Source organism: Phyllosticta citriasiana (assembly GCF_038021145.1).
Source record: "Phyllosticta citriasiana strain CBS 120426 chromosome Unknown IWZ02scaffold_11, whole genome shotgun sequence".
NCBI lineage: Eukaryota > Fungi > Ascomycota > Dothideomycetes > Botryosphaeriales > Phyllostictaceae > Phyllosticta > Phyllosticta citriasiana.
In genome coordinates this window covers 826189-848133 of record NW_027117288.1, presented here as the reverse complement: position 1 = coordinate 848133, position 21945 = coordinate 826189, and the positions used below count along the sequence as shown (strand labels likewise).

The window sequence follows — 21945 nt, the reverse complement described above, 5'->3', positions numbered from 1 at the left end:
AGCCAGCCAGCCAGCCAGCCAGCGTACAGCTACAGTACCCTACCCTACCCTACCCTACCCTACCCTACCCTACCCTTGTGGCAACTGCTGTGAACCAAGTCCATCACCACTCAGGCTTACCGTCCTCTCTCCCCACTCCACTTTGCCTCCAGTTCCCCGTTTCCTTTTTCTCTTCTGCTCTGCTGGTCCAATCCCAACTGAACTGAATCCCTCACCCAACGCGCCGCTGCCCATGGAGCTATGAATTGAATCTCCGAGACCCTTGACTCTTGCTTGCTCCACCGCCTCGCCATGGACGAAGATGGACCCTCCGGCGTCAAGGTCGCTCACCAGGTGCTCTTGCGCCTCTCCGAACTGCCAGGCTACTCCTGGGATGCCGACGCAGAGCCCTTTCACAGCGTGAGTTCGCCTGCCCGACCGCCTTGGCCCTGCTGACCATCCTTGCCCCAAGTCCTACGATAACTGGCACTTCTTTGGCATTCAGCGCTCGCCCAGGCCCGCCCCCGACCATCCTGTTCGCGCCGCGACCGCGCACAGCTCGTCGCCAGCCTTGGAGACCCGCCCGCCCGTCAGAACACACAAGTCGTCCAACAGCGAGGCCAGCGCGGCGTCCTTCTCGCAAGAGCATGGAAAGCACGTCGTCGCGCGGGTTTCAAGTCATGTGCTTCGACTTGAGCGGGAGTTTCAGCTAGCGAAAAGCATCGTTGACGCGTGCGACCCTGACTGCCTGCACTTTGTCCGGCCAATAGAGCTGGTTAGACTGCCGTCCCGACAGGGAAGCGAAAGCTTGGTCGCCTCCATCTTCGAGTCTCCCGGCCCAAACTACATGCAGAACCAAGTCGACCTCTACCAGGCCACGAAATTGGACACTCCAATGGCACAAAAGGAGGACCGTCAATTGTCGCTGCAGCTCTTTATGCAATTCGCCATTGGTGCCGTCGAGTCCCTCGAGATACTGCACAATGAGAAGAAGCAGGTCCACGGCGAGATTCGCGGCGACGCATTCCACTTCGACCCGCAAACTGGCCAAGTGCGCATGCTCAACTTTGGATCTGGTGTGCGCTCCTTTGAGAATGGTCTGACTTCTGCCGGATGGTCTTCGCTCAGCCGCGAGAAAGGCGTAGAGCACAAGCTCCAGTTCATTGCGCCGGAGCAAACAGGACGTCTCCCCGCTGAACCAGACACCAGGACTGACATTTACAGTCTCGGCATTCTTTTCTGGGTGAGCATTTCGTCCGCACGTCTTTTGCTCCGTTTCGCTAATCCACGCAGATAATGTTGGTTGCAGAGCCCGCATTCGAAGGAGACAAGCCTCTCGAGGTAATGCAGAGTGTCCTGTCTAGGCGGATTCCTCCAGTCTCCTTGAAGCGCATGGATATCCCTGAAGCGCTCTCAAACGTCATTGCAAAAATGACGGCCAAAAACATCGAAGAGCGCTACAACTCTGTCTCTGGATTGAAGCACGATTTGGTCAAACTCAACTCGATCCTGCTGGAAGGTGATTCGGAGGCTTTGCAAAAATTCAAGGTTGCGACGAGAGATGTCTCGAGCTTTTTCAGCCTCCCCTCGCGTCTCATTGGACGAGACAAAGAGCGGCAAACTATCCTGGACATCATTGACAAGGTCTCGAGAAGCCAGCATCCATCGGTCAAAAAGAGCCTGTACAGCTTCAGTTCGCAATCCGGGTCGTCAATGGGTTCGGCACGATTGGAAAACCTGACAGCCGATGACATCGTTGATCTGCATTCTGAAAGCGCGAGTTCGCGAGACTCTGAGCACCGCAACGAGTCGAGAACGCCTCGAAATAATTCAGAGGCATCATTATCCCTGGGTGAACCGTCCGACCTTCGGCCCTCCTCAGACAGTTTTCCGTCATGGAGCACGGATCTCTCTGCTCGCCGAGCTTCCTCCGCCCAGAATGCCCTGGCCGACGATCCCGCAGAACACTTGAGGAACCACCATCGAGCCAGGAGGCGAGCGCGCTGCGAAGTGATCGCAATTTCTGGCGCCGGAGGCTATGGAAAGTCCAGCTTGATCCAGTCAGTTCAGGCTGTTGTTCGCGGGCGAGGGTTTTATTTCGCCACCACAAAGGTAAGCTTTTTCCCAATATTCCTGATCCGTGGAGCATCACGTCATACGTGGCAGCGATCTTCAGACTTACGCGAAAGAGTCCGTCCTGACCTGGGCGACAGTTTGACCAAGCCAAGAGAGCCCCTTACGAGCCCGTCCTGCGGCTCATGTCATCTCTCTTTCGACAAATATTTTCAGAGGCAAACATTTCTACCGACTTTCACAACGCGGTCCGAGCTCATGTGCAACCAGTGTGGCACCTCTTGCACAGCTACCTGGATCTGCCCGAGTGGCTACTAGGGACCATCTCCAAGCCGCTGGTTGACGGTGTCTCTCCGCAGCAAAACTACGCGACCTCGACCAGTTCAAGCCGCAATGCATCCCGATTGATGAACACATTTCTCGATGTCTTGAAAGTGCTGGCTAGGCAGCAATCCATCTGCTTCTCTGTCGACGACCTCCAGTTTGCTGACGAAGAGAGCCTGGATCTGATCCAATCGATTGTGAATAACAAACTCCCTCTGGTCCTTATTCTGACGTATCGAGAGGAAGCCAAACTCTCTTCTGGTATTCGGACACTTTTGGCACAGGCCGCAAGGCAAGTTGCTCAACGTTCTGACAAATTCCAGCACATGTTTGACGCTGTACACAGGATTGAGCTGAAACCTTTCAGCGAAGCCGACACTGCGACTTTTGTTGCCGAGACACTGCACAGAGATCCAGAATACTGTTTGCCTCTTGTCGCGACCATCCACGAGCGTACGGGGGGTAGTCCCTTCTTTATCAGAGAGATGCTTGATTCTGCCCACAGGAAAGGATGCATTTACTATGACTGGAAAGATTCTGCTTGGCACTATGACTTGGACAAGGTCTTTGCTGAGTTCAAGTCGACCTCTTATGGTGCTCAGATCAACAACGACTTCCTGGTCAAACGTCTGCAGGAACTCCCGACTCCGACTCGTTACATGCTTGAATGGGCATCACTCCTTGGAAGCACGTTTTCATTTTCCCTCGTAAAGCAACTAATGCATGGAAAAGACTCGACCAGTGCAACCGGGTTGCCATTGACTTCAGGCGATGCCATCAAGGCGATCGACAATGCACTGTCTGCGTACGTCGTCATGGCTGGAGACACCGAGGATCGCTTCCGGTTCTCTCACGATCGCTACATGCAGGCCGCAAAAGCTCTCGTTGAGAGAGAAAACTTCAACGAGGCAGAGATGCACTTTGAAATCTGCAAAGTCATGATCGAGGCCAACTACATTGACAACACCACGACTGGCTCCAAAACGCTCTTCACGCGAGCCAGACACGTAGCCTGTGCTGGTGACCTTATAAGGCAGAGAGTTACGCGCAGAGCTCTTTACCGCTACACGCTGGAGAAGGCCGCAGAGAATGCATGCGAAGCTGGCGCGCGTCCAACCGGTCTCTTCTATTACACGCGATGTTTCAATCTGCTCCAAGAATCTCCGTGGAATGATGAGTTGGAAGATGTCGACTACTCTGAGACCTTGCGCATTTACACCCGCTCAGCCGAGTGTTACTGGTACCAAGGTTTCTTTGAACCGGCCTTGGGGCTTTGCCAAACCATCTTTCAGAACGCGAAGAGCGCAGAAGACAAAACACCAAGTTGGATTCTCCAGTCTCGAATCTTTGCGATGCGAGGAGACTCCTTCGCGGCATACGAGGCTCTCAAACAGTGTCTGATGGACCTTGGAATCCAGGTCCCTGATATCTCTTGGGAAGAGTGTGACTCCAAGTTTCAAAAGACATGCGACACTTTGCAGCAAAGCGACAAGCACAAATTGCTTTCCCGGCCTGTGACCACAGATCGGAAGTTGCTTGCTGTTGGTGCAGTCCTCATTGAATTGGCGAGCGCCGCATACTGGACGGATTCAAAACTATTCTACCAAATGAGCATCATGATGGTCGACCTACACCTCAACCGTGGCCACTTTCCTCAAGCTGCTCTCGGCTACATACACGTGGCTAGTATTGCCGTAGCACGATTCGGAATGACCAAGTTCGGAGTTGGCATTGGAGACTTTGCAAAGCAATTCTTTCATATGTTTCCAGACGACTCCTTCATCATTGGTCGGGGTGAAACTCTTCACGTTTGTTTCATCGGTCACTTGTCAACACACATCCGAGATCAGCTGCCCGTGCTCGAAAGGGCCATCAACGCTACAGTCATATCCGCCGACAAGATCATGTCTCTGCTCAACATGGGCATCACAGCATCTTTCAAATTTTGGGCTGGCCAGCCTGTTTCCGAAATCGAAGTCTACGTAAATGAAGCGCCAGCTGAGTTCAAGAACTGGGAAGAAGACCTCCGAGGCGGCGTTCTCTTGATTGCGGCGCGACAATACGCACGAGCGCTTCAAGGCGATACGGAAGTGAGAAATGCCAAAAAGGTGCTCTGCGACAACAAACACAACAGTTCCGACTATTTAGCGTTCATCGAATCTCGATCTTCGAATCCGAAGCGACCCAAGACAGTCTACCTCGGCACCATGCTGGCCACGCTCTTCCGATATGGCCATTTCGAAGAAGCCATCGACCTGGGCGAGAAGCTCCTCCCTATGATGGAAGGTGTTTGGTGCATGCGCCAGACTTATGCAAATCTCACCTATCTGTCTTTGGCATATTTTGGAGCATTGGACCAGAATCCTCAGCGCCCCGACAAGGCCGCTACTTTGAAACGCATCTCAACTTTTGCTGAAAAGATTCGGGTCGCTGCGAGTGTCAATGAGACCAACTATCGCATATGGCTGGCTTTGGTGGAAGCTGAGCACGCGGATTTCTCTGGAGATTCGGCGGCGGCATCAAACCACTACGAGAATGCCTTGGACTGGGCCGAGTTGGATTCGTTTTGGCTCGAGCAGGCTCTTGCCTTTGAACTCTACGCCGGCAGCTGCCTCAGGCGGGGAGCTCGCAGACCAGCGCGACGACTTCTCAAAGACGCCATTAGATGCTACACCAACATCGGGGCTATTGGAGTTGCAGACTGGATCAAGGACAAGTATTCGTACGTCCTCCTAGGAGAGAGCGTCGTCACGACCGTAGACGCTTCGTCTCAGACGGAGATTGTTGACACTGGCAACACTTCGTACAAACTCGAAAAACAGCAGGGCCAAACGAATCAAGAGACCTCCGCCGACAGGACCGAGGCGTGGCTCTCTCCGGCTCTCGTCCAGGGCCCGCTGAAGAAAGGGGACACGTTGAGCGACCTGCCTGGTGGCTTTTCTGCCGTTGGCCTGGACGTCATTGACCTGACAGGAATACTTGAGTCCAGTCAAGTTTTGGCGTCGGAGCTCCAGGTGGACAACTTGTTGGCGAAGATGACGGAGATCATTCTAGAGTCTACTGGCGCCGAGCTGGCTGCCATTGTCACAGAAGATGAGAAGCTTGGCTGGAGCATTGCAGCAACAGGTGGCCCTGATGGAGTCAACAAGTATCCAGAAGGCCAGACCCTTGAAGCTGTGGAGGACCAGGTCGCCAAGCAGGTCACGCTTTACGTGTTGCGTTTCCGGGAGACGGTATTCATCCAGAACCTCCTTGAGGACGAGAGATTTCTCAATGTGACGGACGCTTACAGAAGACGAAATCCTGACGGAAGAGCTGTCATAGCTATTCCGATACTGCATGGCGACGATCGTCTCTTGGGCTCGATTTATTGCGAAGGCGCCCCAAACCAGTTTAGTGAACGCAACCTCACTGTCCTTCGCCTGCTCGTCAACTCGGTATCGGTTTCTTTGGCCAACGCGCTCCTTTTCAAGAAAGTCCGCGAGATTAGCGCCAGCAACGTTGCCATGCTTGAGATGCAGAAGCAATCACTGGCTCAAGCTCGGGCCTCCGAGATCAAGGCAAAGGAAGCCGAGGCCGTAGCGATCCAAAACATGAAGATGAAGGAGGAAGCTGCAAAGGCCAAATCTCTATTCCTTGCCAACGTCTCCCACGAACTAAGGACTCCTCTCAACGGTGTCATCGGCATGAGCGAGCTTCTCAAAGGGAGCAACTTGAACTCGGAGCAAGAAGGCTATGCGAACAGCATTCGAGTCTGCGCCGATACACTGCTCTCGGTAATCAACGACTTGCTTGACTTCAGCAAGCTCGACGCTGGCAAGATGAAAATGATCCATGTGCCAGTGTCGCTGACAGAGACAATTAACGAGGTAGTTCGCGCTCTGTCATTCACCAACCTAGAGCGCGGACTCGAAACGGTTGTCCGCCTCGACCTGGATCCAGAGCTCTTTGTCTTGGGGGACCCTGTCCGGCTGCATCAGATTTGGATGAATCTGCTGTCAAACTCCTACAAGGTAAGTTCGAACACACTCTTGCCGAATCTCCCAATCTCAAGTGCCAAGGGCCTGTTCCGGTCTCCAATTAGTCAACCAGTATTGATTGCCAAACCTTGTTGCCCCCTTCTTCTTGTCACTGGTGTTTCTCCATGGCTTTCTCTGACCCCTTACACAGTTCACATCGCAAGGCACGGTAACCGTCGAAGCCGAGACGCTTTCCGAAGACTCAGAGAGTATAGATGTCAGGTTTAGCGTGTCAGACACTGGAATTGGAATATCAGAGGCTCAACAAAAAAAACTGTTCCTGCCCTTCAGCCAAGTAGAAGATGCCAGTAATCGGTCATACCAGGGCACCGGTCTTGGCCTTAGCATCGTCAAAGCTCTGATTGAGACCACCATGGGCGGGAAGATTTGGCTCAACAGTCAACTAGGAAAGGGTACTACGGTATCATTCCAACTGCACTTCCAAAAAGTGTCCAAGCAACAAGCAGTAGAAGAGGCCAATGGGGGCCAACCGCAAGCTGCGCCTCTGCCGCCTGCGCAGCCGGAGCCAGAGTCGGAGTCCAACGAAGAGAAGACAGAGAAGCCGGTTGAAAGACCCGACAATGTTCACCCTCCTTCTGTCAAGGGCCTTCCGAAGATTCCACGCGAGCAGATTCGGGTCGCCATCGCCGAGGACAATGCCATAAATCAGCGTATCGCCATCTCCTTTGTCAAGAAACTGGGATTTAGGTGCGAGGCTTTTGGCGACGGCGCCAAAACAATACAGGCCCTCGAGAAAGCCTCGAAGGAAGGAGATCCATTCCATCTGACGTTGATGGACGTCCAGATGCCGGTCATGGACGGATACGACGCGACCATGGAGATACGCAAGCACACCGATCCGATGGTGCGCGAAGTGCTCATAATCGCCATGACGGCCAGCGCCATCAGCGGTGACAAGGAAAAGTGCCTCGAGGTGGGCATGAACAATTACCTGGCCAAGCCGGTCCGCGCAGCGACGCTCAAGACGCTACTGGAGTCGTACCTTTCGCAGGACCCCAAGCAGATTCCCAACCTGCAGCAGGAAGCCACGCAGCTTGCAGAAAGCGTACTCAAGGAAGCGCAGACGCCGGGAACCGAGGAGAATCCCTACGAGTACGAAAAGTCGGACCAGGGCTCGGAACCGACGCCCAAGGCGGAAAGAGAAGCGATGCTGACAAAGGACGGTGCTGGAGAGGAGTCTGACGGCAAGTCCAGCTCGCCGTCAAGCGACGCGACAAAGCGCAAGGACGGCAGGGACAAAGAGTCGCGTCAGAAAGGGATAACAAAGTAAGACCGGGGGGAACAAGAGCTCGTTGACCTTTTTTGTCTCTATACTCTGCTTGTTTGTCCCAAAAACAAACATTTTTACTTTCTGTCACTGCAGCCGCCCGCGCGGAGATTTGATCCCTGGCAAGACTTGTTGCAGCAGCCCCGAATCGCATTTGCATCGCATGGTGTTAACGAGGACAGTCGGGGAGCAAATGAAGAGGGGGGGAGACGCAAATCCGCCACATGCATGAGCGTAAAGGAAGAATAGGGAGGGCATGGTCATATACAATGGTGGCCGGAGGACAGGCGGGCAGGCGCTGGAAAGGAGCTTCGGACGGAGCTGGGGAAAGACGACAGAAACGGACACACATGACCAAACATGATGAGGCGAGATATCCCCCCCCCCCCTGACTTTGTTGGAGATTGGCATCAAAGCATGAGACGCGCACACATACACACACTTCTTAGTCTCTCTCTCCCTCTTTTACGACTGAAAAGAATGCATGGCCGGACGGTGGGGTGATGGGATGGTTGAGCTAGGTTAGGTCACGTAGGTTTGGGGCCGGAGATGGGGGAATCGTTTTTTCATTGTTTCTGGGCTTTGTAACACCATTGCATCATTTCTTCTTCCTCTCTCATCCAAGTCTTTTTTCCCATCAAATTTTTTTTTTTTTTTTCCCCTCTCGTCACTGGATGGCCTTTGGCCGAGTGGTTGAAGTGGGCGGAAGGATGAATAGGCGGTTAGGCGGCGGTGCACTGCTGTGATGATGACTGGTGCCTCTTTTTTTCTTTCTTTTTCTTTTCCTTAGTCGCAAGTCTGGCATTTTTAACATCTTATGCAGCGATCTTTCTTGTCTCTACCATCACGCCCGCCGCTTTCTTATTGCTCATTCATGCGTGTCGTTTGGTGTCGTTTTTTCTGGCCTTCCTTGTGCATTTGGCATTCTGATGAGCGTTGTTGGTTCATAGGGTTTGTTGTGGTGGATGAAGGCCTGGCCTTGCCCGCGGTTTCTCTCTTCTTGATGAAATATATTGATTGTTTCTTTTTTTTTTTTTTTGTCGTCTTTCTTCGCTCCCGCCCTGTAACCCGCCTATCTTGTCTTGTTTTGATACATCGCGCTGGGCTCGTAGGAAGGGAGCTTTTGAGAATGGAGCGTTAGGTTGGCTTGTCTTGAGTATGCTGGCAAAACTATTATTACCTGTTCTCTACTATGAGGTATGTTGCATCATTTTCATCTGTATCAGAGGCTCTCCTGTAGGCTGTCCAAGCCGCACACCTTCCACGTCTTTGACTGAGGATCTCCCTCTCTCTTCTCCATCCTAATCATCATTCGCATGTGTACACAGCGCAACCTTGTGTCTATAGCTTTCGCAGATTGGACACGCAGTTATTCAGAAACATCTTCACCATCGGCGCAACACCCCTCCCTTCTCACTCCTCCTCCCTTTCCCTCCACCTCTACACAGTCGGAATGCCAGACAAACAGACAGACGCCCTCTCATCTCTCGCTCTGCCCTTCCCCTTCCCCCTTCTCTTCCTCTCCTTTTCTGAGCGCGCCCGCCTACTCGTCCACTTAGAAACACAAACAAGCAAGCAAGGGCGCCCTACCTCTTGCATGCATGCAGACAGACAGACAGACAGATAGACGTGTAGTCGCTTGAGTGGCTGGCTGGCTGGCTGGCTAGCTCACCAGCTCCAGTCGCTAGTTAGTTCGTCTGCAGCAGAGGTAAGGCAGGTAGGTATGTATACCACAACGCCACTTTGACTGACTTATTGAGCGGGTGCGTGGTGGCTTTGCTGTTTGTTGTCTGTCGTCTATCCATCGTTTTGCCGCACATTTTCTTCATCTTCCTGTTCTCCTTTTTGACATCTTATTATTCCCGTCGTCCGTCTGTCATCCCATGGAGTGAGTGAGTGAGTGAGCGAGTGAGCGAGCGTTTTCAAGCATGATGGGGTTGAGGTTTGGGATGTGGGATGTAGTCATTGATTTGTCCAGTGTGGCTTTGGCGTTGTTTTAACTCGCTCGCTTCACTTTCTGGAAGTTTTCTGTCCTGTGTGTCTTGTCTGTGATGCCTCCCAGACTCCACAACAGCACCTACATACATACACACGTGTTTCACAAGATCACGAGTTGTGCGGTGGGATGGGTTGTTCCTCGGATGTGTTGCGTTGTCGTACGGTAGGTTACGGTACGGACGTATTTCAGTCAATCAGTGAGCAAGTGACATCGAAGAATGGATGAGCGCGTGGTTGGGAATTGATGGGCGGACACGTGGTGAGCGTGCGACGGACGCATGCTGCTGCTACTCCTGCTCTTTGATCATGTACATCCGCACGCATACTTGCGTAGGTACCTAGGTTAAGTACTGTACCTACTTGCGCACCGCAGACACCTGACAGACATGTTGCAACACAGCAAGCGATGACCTCCGTGTTCGGGTGCGTAGATGAGCATCCATTCCCGTGTGCGCAGGACGGACGTGAAGGATTCTCATACACGAACGTACGCATGCTTCCACGCGCAGTTGCGGCTTTCTGCTCAGTCCATCGCCAAGATATTTCAAGGCAAATACGAGAAGAAAGAGAGAAGCGTGCGCGCAAAATCAGGCCATCAGTCACTGCGACCCGGTCCGGCAGACGGGGGCATGACAGCAGCGGGCACTCTCCTCCAGCAGCCGTGCAGGAAGGATAAACGAGCTCGAACAAGAGATGAGATGGTGTGCGGTGTGTGGAGCAGCACCTCCGTCGTCGCTCGTCTCTTCCGACAGCGCGGTTCGGGACGGAGCATGGCGATTTGGGGACTAGCGAGTGAATGAGTGAGTGAGTGAGTGAGAGAGCGGGGTCCCGTCTTTCCTTTACATCAGTGAGGTGAGGGGAGCGAGAAGGAAGCAGGGGAGGAGGAAGAGTAGAGGTGTGTGTGTACACACGTCAATGGGTTGGCACTGGAGAGGTGGGTGGGTGGGTGGGGCGTTATTGGCTGGCTGGAATCATGGCTGGCGGTAGCGTCGTGGGTGGCGCCCGATCGGCCGACTGTCTATCCTGGGTTGTCTGTCAGGCGGCGGCTGGCGTCAAGATTTGCCGCGTTGCTAGACTGAATGGCGGCGAGGAAGGGAGAGAGCGAGGAGCTGAACGGACGAAGGGAAGAGAAGGAACGGAAAGGAAAGGCCGGATCTAGAACGGGAACGTGGAGCGTGGACGGGCGGCATGGCGTGGGATGACGCTGTGGAATGGATGGTCGGTCCCAGGACAGCTCCAGGTATTCTTGTGATTGGCATTTGCATTTGGACTTGAGGTTTTCTCAAGTGGACAATAGAAAGTGGTCAAACAAGATTGAAACTGGCTTGGCATCATGCTGGAATATTTACCAGGTTGATTTGCTGTGGAATTTCGACTTTTTTTTTTTTTTTTTTTTTTTAGCAACGGTTCGTGCTCAAGTCACCTCAGCCCATGACTTTTGGGCTCGAGGCATGAGCTTCTGCATGTAGGTCGTCAGACATGCATATGCTGTACGGGCGGAGTTGGCTGCTGACAGGCTGCAAGACGGGACCCGTCGTGCTGGATCGCGCCGGCGCACGCAGTGTGGAGTGAGCAGACGCAAAAGTCAAGTGGCACTGCGCCGTGCTGTCCTCCTCCTAAGCGTGTACCGTACGTAAACACGCCGCCTATTTTTGCACATGGCCGTTGTAAAAATCTATGATGGCGTCGGCGACGGCCTCGGGGGCCTCGATGGCGTGCCAATGACCAACCTGGGGCAGGATGACCAGGCGCTTGGACTCGGCGCCGAGCTCGTCAAACATCCTCCTGCTCGTCTCGAGGGGTGCGCTCTTGTCCTCTTCGCCGGCCAGCAGCAAGGTCGGTACCTTGACGTGGGGATAGGCGGGTGGGCGGGCAGCAGCAATGACTCGGCAGTTTGAGACGTAGCCGGCAGGGCTCTGTGCCAGCAGCAGCTCGCGGATCATGGCGCGGGCCAGGGACGACGCGCTTGCCGCCGTCGCTGCAGCAGGGATCGAGTTGGCCATGCCATCCATGGCATTCTCTGCTTCGACGGCAGCGATTCTCTTTTCGAAGACGGCCGTGACTGCAGACGACGGGTAAACCGGACCGATGAGCACGACGGCGACGACTCGCTCAGCGTGTTCGGCAGCCAGGTGGGCGGCGACGATGCCCCCCATGCTATGACCAATGACGACAGCACGCGGGATGGAGAGGTGGTCGAGGATTCCAAGCAGGTCAGCGGCCAGAGTTTGGACCGACTGCTCGACCTGGGTGTAGGGCGAGCGAGCGGCGCCAGTGGTGTCGAAGGCGACTACGCGGAAGCCAGCGGCGGTGAGAGCGGGCACGAGGGGCACGTAGAAGTTTTGTGAGGAACCGAGGCCATGGTGGAGGATGAAGGTTTGGCGCGGGGAGGAGGAGGAGGAGGAGGAGGAGGAGGAGGAAGTAGCAGGGGCAAAGTCGGTGTAGTGGAGACGCTTGTAGCCGACGGCGAGCCAAGGCATGGTGGTGAAGTTGACGGAATGGAGAGGGAGAAGACGGAACTGGAAGTTTCGGTTGTGTACATGTAGGTAGGTAAGGTAGTGATGAGTGGCGTCATGGTGTTGCGGAGAGGAGAGGTGCAGCTCCCGATGCGATGGCAGTGGCCACCTTACTGTGACTGTTCCTCTACCCGGGGGCTCATCCCGTTGCCGCCCGTCGGTCTCTGCTTCAGCTCTCATCACCTTTAAGTTGGCTTAAACTTTGCCCTTCTGCAACACAGCCCTCTCGTCAAGAGTTTGTGGTTGGCTGTCGCTGCCAGGTACTGTACTGTGCTGTACTGTGCTGTACTGTGCTGTACTGTGCTGTACTGTGCTGTGCTGTTCCCGCTGCAGCCAAGCTGTCGCCCGTGTCTAGACTCAGGCCTCTTGGTCACTGGCCACGTCCCGCCTTTCCTTTTCGTCGTCGCTGCTATTCCTTGGAGACCCCGTGAGCCCCAACCAAGCCACCATGCGGCATCATCCACTACCACCACCACCACCACCACCACCACCACCACCACCTGCGCCCCCCCGATCTCGGCCATGACCACCTACCTACCTCACTATTGCTGCGAGGGGCTGATGGCAGGCTCTGCTCATGTGTCAGTTTGTGGTACCCTGCCTTCTCCTTTGCCTTCTTGAAGCTTGTATTCCTCCTTTGGCATGTGAATGAAGTCCGTCTGCTTTGCTTCTTTTCTTCAACTCTGCCCTCAAAAAAGAAACAATTTCCATAAAAGTCTCTGGCACTTGACTCGTGCTCTCCACCATCATACCCACCGCCCGCATCATTTGCCCGCGCCGTGCGCCTGTCTCCACATATTAGATGGCGGTGTAAGGAGACGTCCAAATACCCATTCAGCCGTCCACTTATGCTGCTCTCTCGCCCTCCCGACTGGCTCACATCTCCCTGGGTCCGATCGTTCTCGTGGCCCATCGTTTGATTTTCGCTGTCTTGTCTAGCCTACCACCGCATCGGTTTTTCCCGCACCAGTCACTGTCACATCCGCCGCTGCCCCCCGGTCCGCTTTTCTTTTTCCAAAGCTTATATACCGCCTACGCCTTCTCCCTAATCTACGGCCTTTCGACCATCCACTTCGTCGCACTTGTGATTCAGCCCTCCTGGTCGTAGTGCGCCGGCTCGCACTCGAGGACAACGTCGTATCACTGTAAGACATGTTCACCGTGCCTGAGCTTGTCCCCCAATCTGATCGAGACGTGGACAGACCATGACACTATATTGACGACAAGTCTTCCTCATGCCCTCCACAACAAATTTTAAGGATGACTCTTCTCCATCACCTCTACCCTATGCCGAGCCCATGAGCAGAACAGACAGCGGATTCGAAGACAACATTCGCCGGTCCATGTCGAAAAGAAGCCTCGCCATCAAAAGCACCCCCTTGGCTGCCGACAACGGCTACGAGGACCCGGCAAATGTCAGCACCAAATCCCTCCAGCGCGAAGATTCTGTCCAGGATGCTCTAGACGAACTCCCTCGAAGCCCCTCGATATCGGATCGACCCGCGCTCCGGAAACGACGATCAAGACCAAGTTCCAAGCATTCGCGGTCAAGCCGGGAATCTTCCGCAACTCATCGACGGCCCTCCCTGTCCATCAACAGGTACCGCACCGCGCCAGACCGCGTCTTCACCAGGCAAGACATTGACGAGGTTTTGGCCCTGCACACACGCAGCTGCAACCTCTTTCAATCGTTCTCAGTACCACCAAGCGCACCCCATTCGCCGGGACTTTCCTCGATTGGGTCTCGCTATAGCATGGACATCCCGCGCGTCAATATGAACGCCACGGCCCCCGGCCAGCGCTCGCGGACGAGTCCTCAACAGTCCATTACACCGGAACTTGCCTCTCACCGCTCGGATCCCTCACCCGCTACATCGACATTTTCCCGACCATCTGGCGCTCCATCTCCGACGCTCCTGCCGGTCGACCCTGAAGATGAAGAACCCTCCACTCCGACGATTCCAGCAACGACAATGCACTGGAATTCCCCGTCAACCCGGCGCCGCGAGTATGCCGAAATCGACCGGTCGACCCGGGGGCTGCGAGGTTTAGTGCGTCGCTTGACGCCCAAGTGCTTCAGCACGCGACATCTGCAGCCGTTTTACGACGAGAAGAAGGCCGCACGCGGCGACGACGATACTGCAAGTGTCCGACGGTATCGCATTGACTTGCCCGATGAGGAAGGCAACGAAGAAAAGAAGGGATACGAGGAAGTGTCAGTCAGGCCAAAGACGGCTCCGGGCCGGTTTGGTAAGGGCATGCTGAGGGGCTGGGGATGTGGACTGAAAGGGACGTGAGCCAAAAGGGGGAAAAAGGGGGGGGGGGGGGGGGGGGGGGGGGGCAAAGGAACGGACCACCGCAAGAAAGAAAAAATCGACATTGCTCGGCAAAACGAATTGGATGACACCCTGATAAAAATGCCAATCACGATACTTGGCGAAAAGGAAAATCGGAGAATCGAAAGGAGTAGTAGCAAGGCGGAAGCACAAACCGACCACGGACCGCGTCTGACGCCACGATCTACACACCCACCAAAACTACGTACGCACTGTTAATCATTTACCTCCTGTACCCCTGCATAGAGCGCGGCGTACAAAGCGAGGAAAGTCACGGGAAGAGGAGGAGAAGCATTCATACTATCGGTTATATACACCACTCTGCGACACACATACGTCACACATATTGAAGCGAGCGAGCGAGCGAGCAAGGCAGGCGAATCCAGGCGAAAGATACCCACGAGCGAGAAGAAAGCAACGGAGGAAAGAGCGTCGTCGAAATTTTTTTTTTTTCCCTCCCTTCTTTTCTCTTTTTTTTATCTTTTTCTTTTTTTTGCTTTCGGTCGACACATATTTGGATTTTTTGACATTTAGCGACGTTTAATTATACTGGCGACGAGCGGATTTTGGGTTGTAGATGGAAGAAGAGACAGAGGTAGAAGAGCCTGGTCTGGAGGCTGCATCTAGCGGCATTGATACCAGTGAATCGAGATACAGACACCAATACCTACGACCACATGTTTCTGGAGCGTGACGATTGTCTGTTTGCTTTCTTGTCGTGATTGCTGTCTGTCCAATTAGGCGATCACATTTTGAAGTAATAGTCTTCATTCCATCCATCTCATCTCTCCATCCCTCCATCCACCCCTTTTCCCTTTCTCCTCTTTTCTCCCTCGCCGCCCCCTCCTGCGGCACAGCTTTTTTTTTTTTTTTTTTCCCCCTCTGCCTCCGCCGCATTCTAACCACTCTTAGATCGTCATTCCCACTACTCCACTCCACCCCACTCCACCCTACCCCACTAGTCCCTTGATTGATCATTTGCACTACTGACTGACTGCACTGACACCATCCGATAGCAGATCAGCGAGCGCAACACTTTTCCCCAATGTCTACTCTTCCGTACTTCTGCCAGTGAAGCATGAGGCACATGACTCTTGTTCAAAGAGTTCGATTTGAATGCCTTTTGCATGCACTTCCTTCATAGACGACAGAAATTAAAAATCTTTGCCCATCGCCCCTCCAACTGCGCCTCTCCAGTATTGCCTCTTTTTTTTTTTTTTTTTTTTCCATCATCATCATTGCAATCATCGTATACGCATCCATACATGTCATTTCATACACGATCTCTTATCCCCGCCTTTGCCCCTGACGTGCGTGACTCTCTCAAGACCTACCTACTTCATCATGACGACGGCGAGTGAGTGAGCGACGTGATCGACATCGCCACCAACCCACCTACCACGACCATCACCGTTGAAAAACCCCGCCATTCTATGCCACGCCAGACGATCTGAACCTTTTCTTTCCCCAGTTCGCGCACTCACTCACACACGTTGCCGAGAGTCGTTGATGGACTGTCTGTCGTCGGAGAAGGAGAAGGAGGACGGGGGGAGGGGGAAAGACGAGACCCGCTGATAGAACCTGACTGACTGTCACGACAGCACAACGCCTACTTCCACTACGTGCGTGCATGCAAGCTTGCTCATCTCTTGCCTCTTACCTACTGATATTTTCTTCGTCATCATCTCCACAGCTTGCACACAGTCTCTCTCTATCCATCCATCCATCCATCCCACTCTTATCCCACAGAGACGGAAAGAATAGACGGAGAAAATGCGCTTCGCATCCGTCTGTGATTGGTATATGACAGATAGGCAGGGCAGGGCAGGGCAAGGCAGGTGGACATGTCCCCGCCGTCCACCGCTCCTCACTTTTCACTGCTCACTGCTCACTGCTCACTGCTCATCACCATCCAAAGCAGAGTAGGAACTCGCGTCGTCTTGCGAAGCCCACCCGCCGCGTCCGGCCCGGCACCACGTGCCCGCCCGTCGTCAGGAGCAGGAGAAGCAGGAGTACGTACGTACGCACGTGCGTGCATCGCTCGCAGTCTCCCCGCGACAGGACCGTGGCCGGCCCCACAACAGCCTACCACTCCCCGACGCCTCCCCGCAAAAAAAACCCCCCCGCGTTCGCCACGTGGGTGCGCGGGCAGACGCGGAGACGTGGAGGAGTAGTGGAGTAGTTTTTGTTGGTCACGTTCGTTCGATCGTTGGATGAAGGGCGTGCGTGCGTGCGTGCGTGCGGTGGATGTGATGTCGGCCTGATGCGCCCGATGGACGTAGCTGGCGTTGGTGATTGACCGGGGCCGCGATGACTGGGGGAAGTGGAACGATGAGAGATGAATGAGCAAGAGGAGGTTACGCGTAGTGGTTTTTGCTGCCGTTGACGCGCGCCGAGGCGACTTGTGCGGAAGGAGATGCGCTGCGGTTGCGTTGTTGTGCTCCGCTGGATTGGCAGGGTGAAGACTGTCCTGCTCCGACCGTTTACCGTGGATCTTTTGCAATTGTCTGTAGCGTGTCGTGGGTATAGAACAGATCGGGTGAGAGGAAAATCCGGCAAATGTGCAGCCTTGCGTGTTGTAGCTGAAGCAGAAAGCTTACCTGCTGTTTTCAAGTAGGAATAGCAAATTCAAAGTACTTTCCATGACCTGGTCCGTCGTGCCTCGTGGGTTGGCGTCCAAGTTGCCTTTCAATTCTTCTTCGTGCATGTTTGGGATGATCAGAGGACGTCCGTCCTCATTTCCTCAAGTCAGCTGAAGGAGACACGCTCAGATGCTCTTGTCTCTATACCATAAGGCGATCCAAAATCCCCCTGTGCCAATGAGCTTGCTTCCTCACGCAGAGGCTTTAGAGGCTCCGTGAATTCACATTGTTGACCGCCATGTCTTGTTCCTTTGCATATATACTTCCCTGCTCCCGCCTCTTGCGTTGCTCTCGCCTAATCGCTTCCTTTGGGAGAGGGGGTGGGGGGGATTGGGGAATCACTGGATCGCCAAATGTTTTGTGGATGACTCAGGTCTGATCAGAAATGACGAGAGATTGAATATGTATACAAACAGCATTCATTGTTCAGCGATTCGCCCCTGCTAAAATTGCTGATCTCGCTATGTCACAGGAACCTGGCTGTTTCAAAGTGTGCCAACCGTAGAGTTTCTTTCCCCCGCCAAGCGTGGGAAACAAGGTGATGAAAGAGATGGAGATTATGCGAAAAGAAGAGGAGTGATGTGGAAAGAGAAGTAGACAAAGCTCTATGACGAGAAGCAAATTTGGAAGGAAAAAGATGCAACAAAAGAAATTGGGAAAGACTTACTTCTCCCATTCACACAGAGGATGCCAAAAGAAAAGCATCTCTCTAGGGGCAGAGGTAGTCCAGACCACCAGCCTCCAGAATCCAGTCGCAGCAATGAACGACAACGCCCGGCGTTTGGCCACATTGCCATCAATGCCCACTACTCTGGACACCCACAGCACCATCTCCAGCCAACCGCGCCCACCACGATTCCGCCGTTCGTCCATTTCAGCCTCCAAAAAGCCAAGGCCACGTTATCACGCAGCCAAGCCTCGCATCGACGACGTCCACCGGGCGCACAGAGCACTCTCGACGCGGCTTCCGCCAGATCTGCGGCGGCAGCGGGCAAGCAAGCACGATAAGGTGAGGCTCCTGCTCCTGCGCAGGAGCTAGATCTCGGTTCCTATCAAACAGCCGGTCTGCGAACGAGCCAGCCTGGCGTCCGAGGCGATGGAGAAGAAAAAATGTTGTTGATGGAGCATGACTCGTAGAGCGTTTGGTGACGACGACGTAGGCTGGAAAAGGAGAACGGTGATAAGGCTGGGGAGTGATGGAGAAGCAAGTGCTCAAGATTTGAAGTGGGATTTTGAATGGTGAGTGCGCTCATCAGTGTGGTTGAAAAACAGTGAATCGGACAGGCCAGAGGAGGGTGCAGGGGACTTCCCCGCGGCAGCGGGCCATCCGCGCCGACCTTCCTGTTCGAGTGGGGCGTGACGCAGAGCCCTGAAGCTTGGTCTAGCGCCTGTCTTTACACGGCCGCCAAAAGGCATTGTTGGTGATTGGTGTGAATACTAGCTTGAGTGGCAGTCGTTGGTGGTGATTAGGATTGGAGTTGGCCGCTCAGGGTTGACGGAAGGACCAGCGGTTTTTTATGCTTCCCCGCAGAGTGTACATGTCGTTTGTCTGTGGTGGACGGCCTACTGCAAGGTCTGGTCGTGGATTATTTTCCGTGTTGTATGCGGCTAGTTTATGGGCGCCGTGGTCTTGCTAATCTGCGGGACAATTACGATAGTAATGGATGATTGGACGTGGTGTCGACGAAATGTGTTGACTTGTGGTGTGGCGTGGCGCCATATTCTGCTTCTCAAAGGAATACATCAGTCAATAGCATCGCCATGTCGAATATGCTATCGCATTCAGGCTATCTAACCACCCGGCAAGAGTGAGAAAAACCGAGACGACTCTATGATCGGTCTCGCTTCCCTACCACCATTCTTACTCTGTATGTATGCATAACCCGGGGGCCTACCCACTCGCTTTTCCTTATCCGCTGAGCGCGGGTTTGGCCTGCTGTGTCTGTCGCCACTCCTGGCACCGGGGGCCATCCTTTTGTATGTTCGCCGGTGCGGGAGGGGTCCCCACGAGTTGTATCAATCAAATGAGCGGCTATCCACCCTTATCGCCGACTCTACTGCTGGGGTGACTCCGGCCATGTATCTGATCAACGGCGCGGCGCGTTTCTCTGACAAGTCGTGTGTCTTCTCCGATTTCGCGAGTGTACATATGGCGTCTGGCGGCTCTTGTTACTTGGAACGATAAGCTTTCTTTGCACCGTTGTACAGACCTGCCCCCCGCCACTGGCCGACCTGCTACAGCGGGATACAGCGCACCGAGAGGATTCCAGCTGTCGACCATCTACACCGTCCTGAAGACACGGCAATCTATTCAGAAAACAGTCGACTGGGACCGAGACTGCAGAACTATGGAGCAATCGACGGAGCAACAGCGACCAGCGACGGTGGGCGCTGATGAGAAAAACCTGTCGCATGGAGTGGTTGAAGAGTCGATTGGCGGAAGTATTGCGGGCGAGAAGATGACGGGGAAAATCTTGAACCACAACCACAACGCAGATGCGGCAATGAAGGCGCTGGCCGAGTACGAGGGCCAAGTGTTGGAGCTCAACGAAGAGACGAACAAGCGGTTGCTGCGCAAGATCGACAAACATATCCTGCCCGTAGGTTGACCTCCTGAGCTGATGTCGATACTAGAAAGCTGATCAAACTTATCTCGTAGATTCTAGTACGTCTAGATTCAAACTTGGACGTCGAGGTTGGACAGCTGACCGATTAGAAAGGCGTTGGTATACTGCATGAACTTTCTGGACAAGGTATGACCGAAAAACAATCGTGGAGGACCTTGTCTGCTAACTTGTGCAGACAACAATCAGTTACGCTTCGATCATGGGGTTCAAGCTGCCACATGCTCAGGGCGGCATCAACATTACCTCAGACCAGTACAGCTGGCTGGGTTCCATGTAAGGATATTCTGCAAATCTGAACGAGCAGCACAGTAACTTGACAAGGTTTTACTTTGGTTATCTTGTCTGGGAATGGCCGACGAGTCGTCTGCTCCAATACCTCCCGCTGGGCAAGTATTCGGCATTCAACATCGTCATGTGGGGCATCGCCCTCACCTGCTTCGCCGCAGTGAACAACTTTGCCGGTGCCATGACCGTCCGCTTTTTCCTTGGCTTCTTCGAGGCGGCCGTCACGCCCGGTTTCGTCCTCTTTACTGCCATGTGGTACCGGAAATCCGAGCAGGGCGTGAGGACTGGTATTTGGTTCAGCTTCAACGGCGTCGCGCAGGTAGCGTCTCTTGCACTCTCCCGAAGATAAAGACTGACGGGTTTCTAGATCGTCGGCGGTCTGGTCGCGTACGGAATCGCTCGCGGTACTGACATTCATGGCTCCTCGATTGAACCATGGAAGATTCTTTTCATCGTCACCGGCCTCTTCACCATCATCCTCGGGCTGATATTCTTCTTCATCATGCCAGACAACCAGATGAATTGTCGGTGGCTTTCTGAACACGACAAGCTGTTGGCAATTGAGCGTATCCGCGTCAACCAGCAGGGTATCGGTAACAAGACGTTCAAGATGTATCAGTTCAAGGAAGCGTTTTTGGACCCGTTGACTTGGGCCTTCTTCTTCTACTCTCTGTTTAGCAACATCACTAACGGTGAGTACCCATGTCTCGGTCACAGATGAGAAAAAGACTGACCTCGAAAGGCGGCATCACCAACTTCTTCTCGCTCCTCATCACCTCATTTGGCTACACATCTGAGCAATCTCTCCTGTATGGAACGCCAGCTGGCGCTGTTTTAATCATTTTTTTGATCGGCTGTGGTTATCTGGGAGATAAGATCGGGAGTCGTCTCCTCATTTCGACGTCCGGCCTCCTGGCGTCCATCCTCGGTATGGCTTTGATCATCGGACTGCCCGAAAGCATGAATGTTGGGCGATTGATTGGCTACTACCTGACAGGGGCTGCCCCGACATCATTTGTAGCACTGCTTTCGCTGGTCGGCACGAACGTGGCAGGCTACACCAAGAAGACGACGGTTGGCGCGCTGTACTTGATCGGGTACTGCATAGGCAACATCATTGGACCCCAGACGTTCAGGGGCAACGACTATACCACGGCTGAGATCATCATCTTGGTCTGCTACTCGGTAGCAGTGCTGATTGTCGTGTTTATCTTCTTCTACTGCCGCTGGCAAAACAAGAAAAAGGCCGCCATCCGCGCAGCGCCGGGCTATCAGAAGCTGGAGAACCAAGAGTGAGCGCTCACCCCCACCTTTTCGTCCAGTGTCGTATGAACAAGCTTTGGCTGACAGTCATCGTGGTACACAGGTGGCTTGATCTCAGTAAGTCATATTTATTCCGATTGGCCATGGAGCGCGGGGGTTTTTACTGACTTGATCACAGCGGATGGAGAGAACCCTGAGTTTGTATACGTCCTATAGCCTGGCGATGGGGAGCATAGCAAGCATGTAGTGTGCCAAAATTCGAAGTTTAATACAAGCCAATCTTAGTGGCCTAGAGCTCTATCCTGGAGTGCGAGTCCGTCGTACTCGTAAAAAAAAAATTTTTTCTTTTTTTTTTTTGAAGGAATGCCGCGAAGTGTGCCAGGCCGTCGTCATGTCATCTTCGACAGATGCTGCGATTAGGTCCACGAAGGTGTCAGATTGATTCACCTCTACATGACGCACTGACGACGCGCATGCCAATGGACGACGAGGGGTTTACGTTCGGGGCCCTTGGGGTTTGGCGGACCAAAAGAAGCGAAATGGCGGCACATGGATCGGCGCATGGAGAGCATGCAGCATCGTCGGTGGCCCCAGT

General features: G+C 53.8%; 5 protein-coding genes across 5 annotated transcripts; 3 read left to right on the top strand and 2 right to left on the bottom strand.

Moving 5' to 3' along the window:
- The first annotated feature begins 21 nt into the window (after positions 1–21).
- On the top strand, positions 22–7797 carry IWZ02DRAFT_51046 (uncharacterized protein). The gene is made up of 6 exons (XM_066770503.1): positions 22–399; positions 452–1222; positions 1273–2091; positions 2193–2668; positions 2723–6389; positions 6547–7797. The coding sequence occupies exons 1-6, from the start codon at positions 292–294 to the stop codon at positions 7684–7686; spliced, it is 6981 nt and encodes a 2326-aa protein (XP_066620450.1). The 5' UTR covers positions 22–291; the 3' UTR covers positions 7687–7797.
- A 3442-nt stretch (positions 7798–11239) lies between these two features.
- On the bottom strand, positions 11240–12367 carry IWZ02DRAFT_51044 (Alpha/Beta hydrolase protein). The gene has a single exon (XM_066770501.1). It carries the CDS (start codon positions 12159–12161, stop codon positions 11328–11330), a length of 834 nt encoding a protein of 277 aa, XP_066620449.1. The 5' UTR covers positions 12162–12367; the 3' UTR covers positions 11240–11327.
- Positions 12368–13271: 904 nt separating this feature from the next.
- Positions 13272–14506, top strand: IWZ02DRAFT_51014 (uncharacterized protein). Its single transcript, XM_066770495.1, has one exon. It carries the CDS (start codon positions 13433–13435, stop codon positions 14492–14494), a length of 1062 nt encoding a protein of 353 aa, XP_066620448.1. The 5' UTR covers positions 13272–13432; the 3' UTR covers positions 14495–14506.
- Positions 14507–15461: 955 nt separating this feature from the next.
- Positions 15462–17240, bottom strand: IWZ02DRAFT_506598 (uncharacterized protein; the record flags this gene model as incomplete). The annotated part of the gene is made up of 5 exons (XM_066770402.1): positions 15462–15989; positions 16022–16122; positions 16194–16323; positions 16433–17040; positions 17134–17240. The coding sequence occupies 5 exons, from the start codon at positions 17238–17240 to the stop codon at positions 15868–15870; spliced, it is 1068 nt and encodes a 355-aa protein (XP_066620447.1). The 3' UTR covers positions 15462–15867.
- Positions 17241–19523: 2283 nt separating this feature from the next.
- Positions 19524–21566, top strand: IWZ02DRAFT_424177 (membrane transporter; the record flags this gene model as incomplete). Its single annotated transcript, XM_066765881.1, has 8 exons — positions 19524–19775; positions 19896–19928; positions 19978–20075; positions 20124–20406; positions 20455–20779; positions 20830–21379; positions 21454–21467; positions 21529–21566. The coding sequence occupies 8 exons, from the start codon at positions 19524–19526 to the stop codon at positions 21564–21566; spliced, it is 1593 nt and encodes a 530-aa protein (XP_066620446.1).
- Positions 21567–21945: the final 379 nt, after the last annotated feature.

Excerpts from the sequence above, each read along its gene's own strand:
- IWZ02DRAFT_51046 (XM_066770503.1), top strand. The coding sequence starts at position 292 with ATGGACGAAGATGGACCCTCCGGCGTCAAGGTCGCTCACCAGGTGCTC. Across the intron at positions 1,223-1,272 it reads GTCTCGGCATTCTTTTCTGG|ATAATGTTGGTTGCAGAGCC; the intron begins GTGAGCATTTCG and ends TAATCCACGCAG. Across the intron at positions 2,092-2,192 it reads TTTATTTCGCCACCACAAAG|TTTGACCAAGCCAAGAGAGC; the intron begins GTAAGCTTTTTC and ends CCTGGGCGACAG.
- IWZ02DRAFT_51044 (XM_066770501.1), bottom strand. The coding sequence starts at position 12,161 with ATGCCTTGGCTCGCCGTCGGCTACAAGCGTCTCCACTACACCGACTTT.
- IWZ02DRAFT_51014 (XM_066770495.1), top strand. The coding sequence starts at position 13,433 with ATGCCCTCCACAACAAATTTTAAGGATGACTCTTCTCCATCACCTCTA.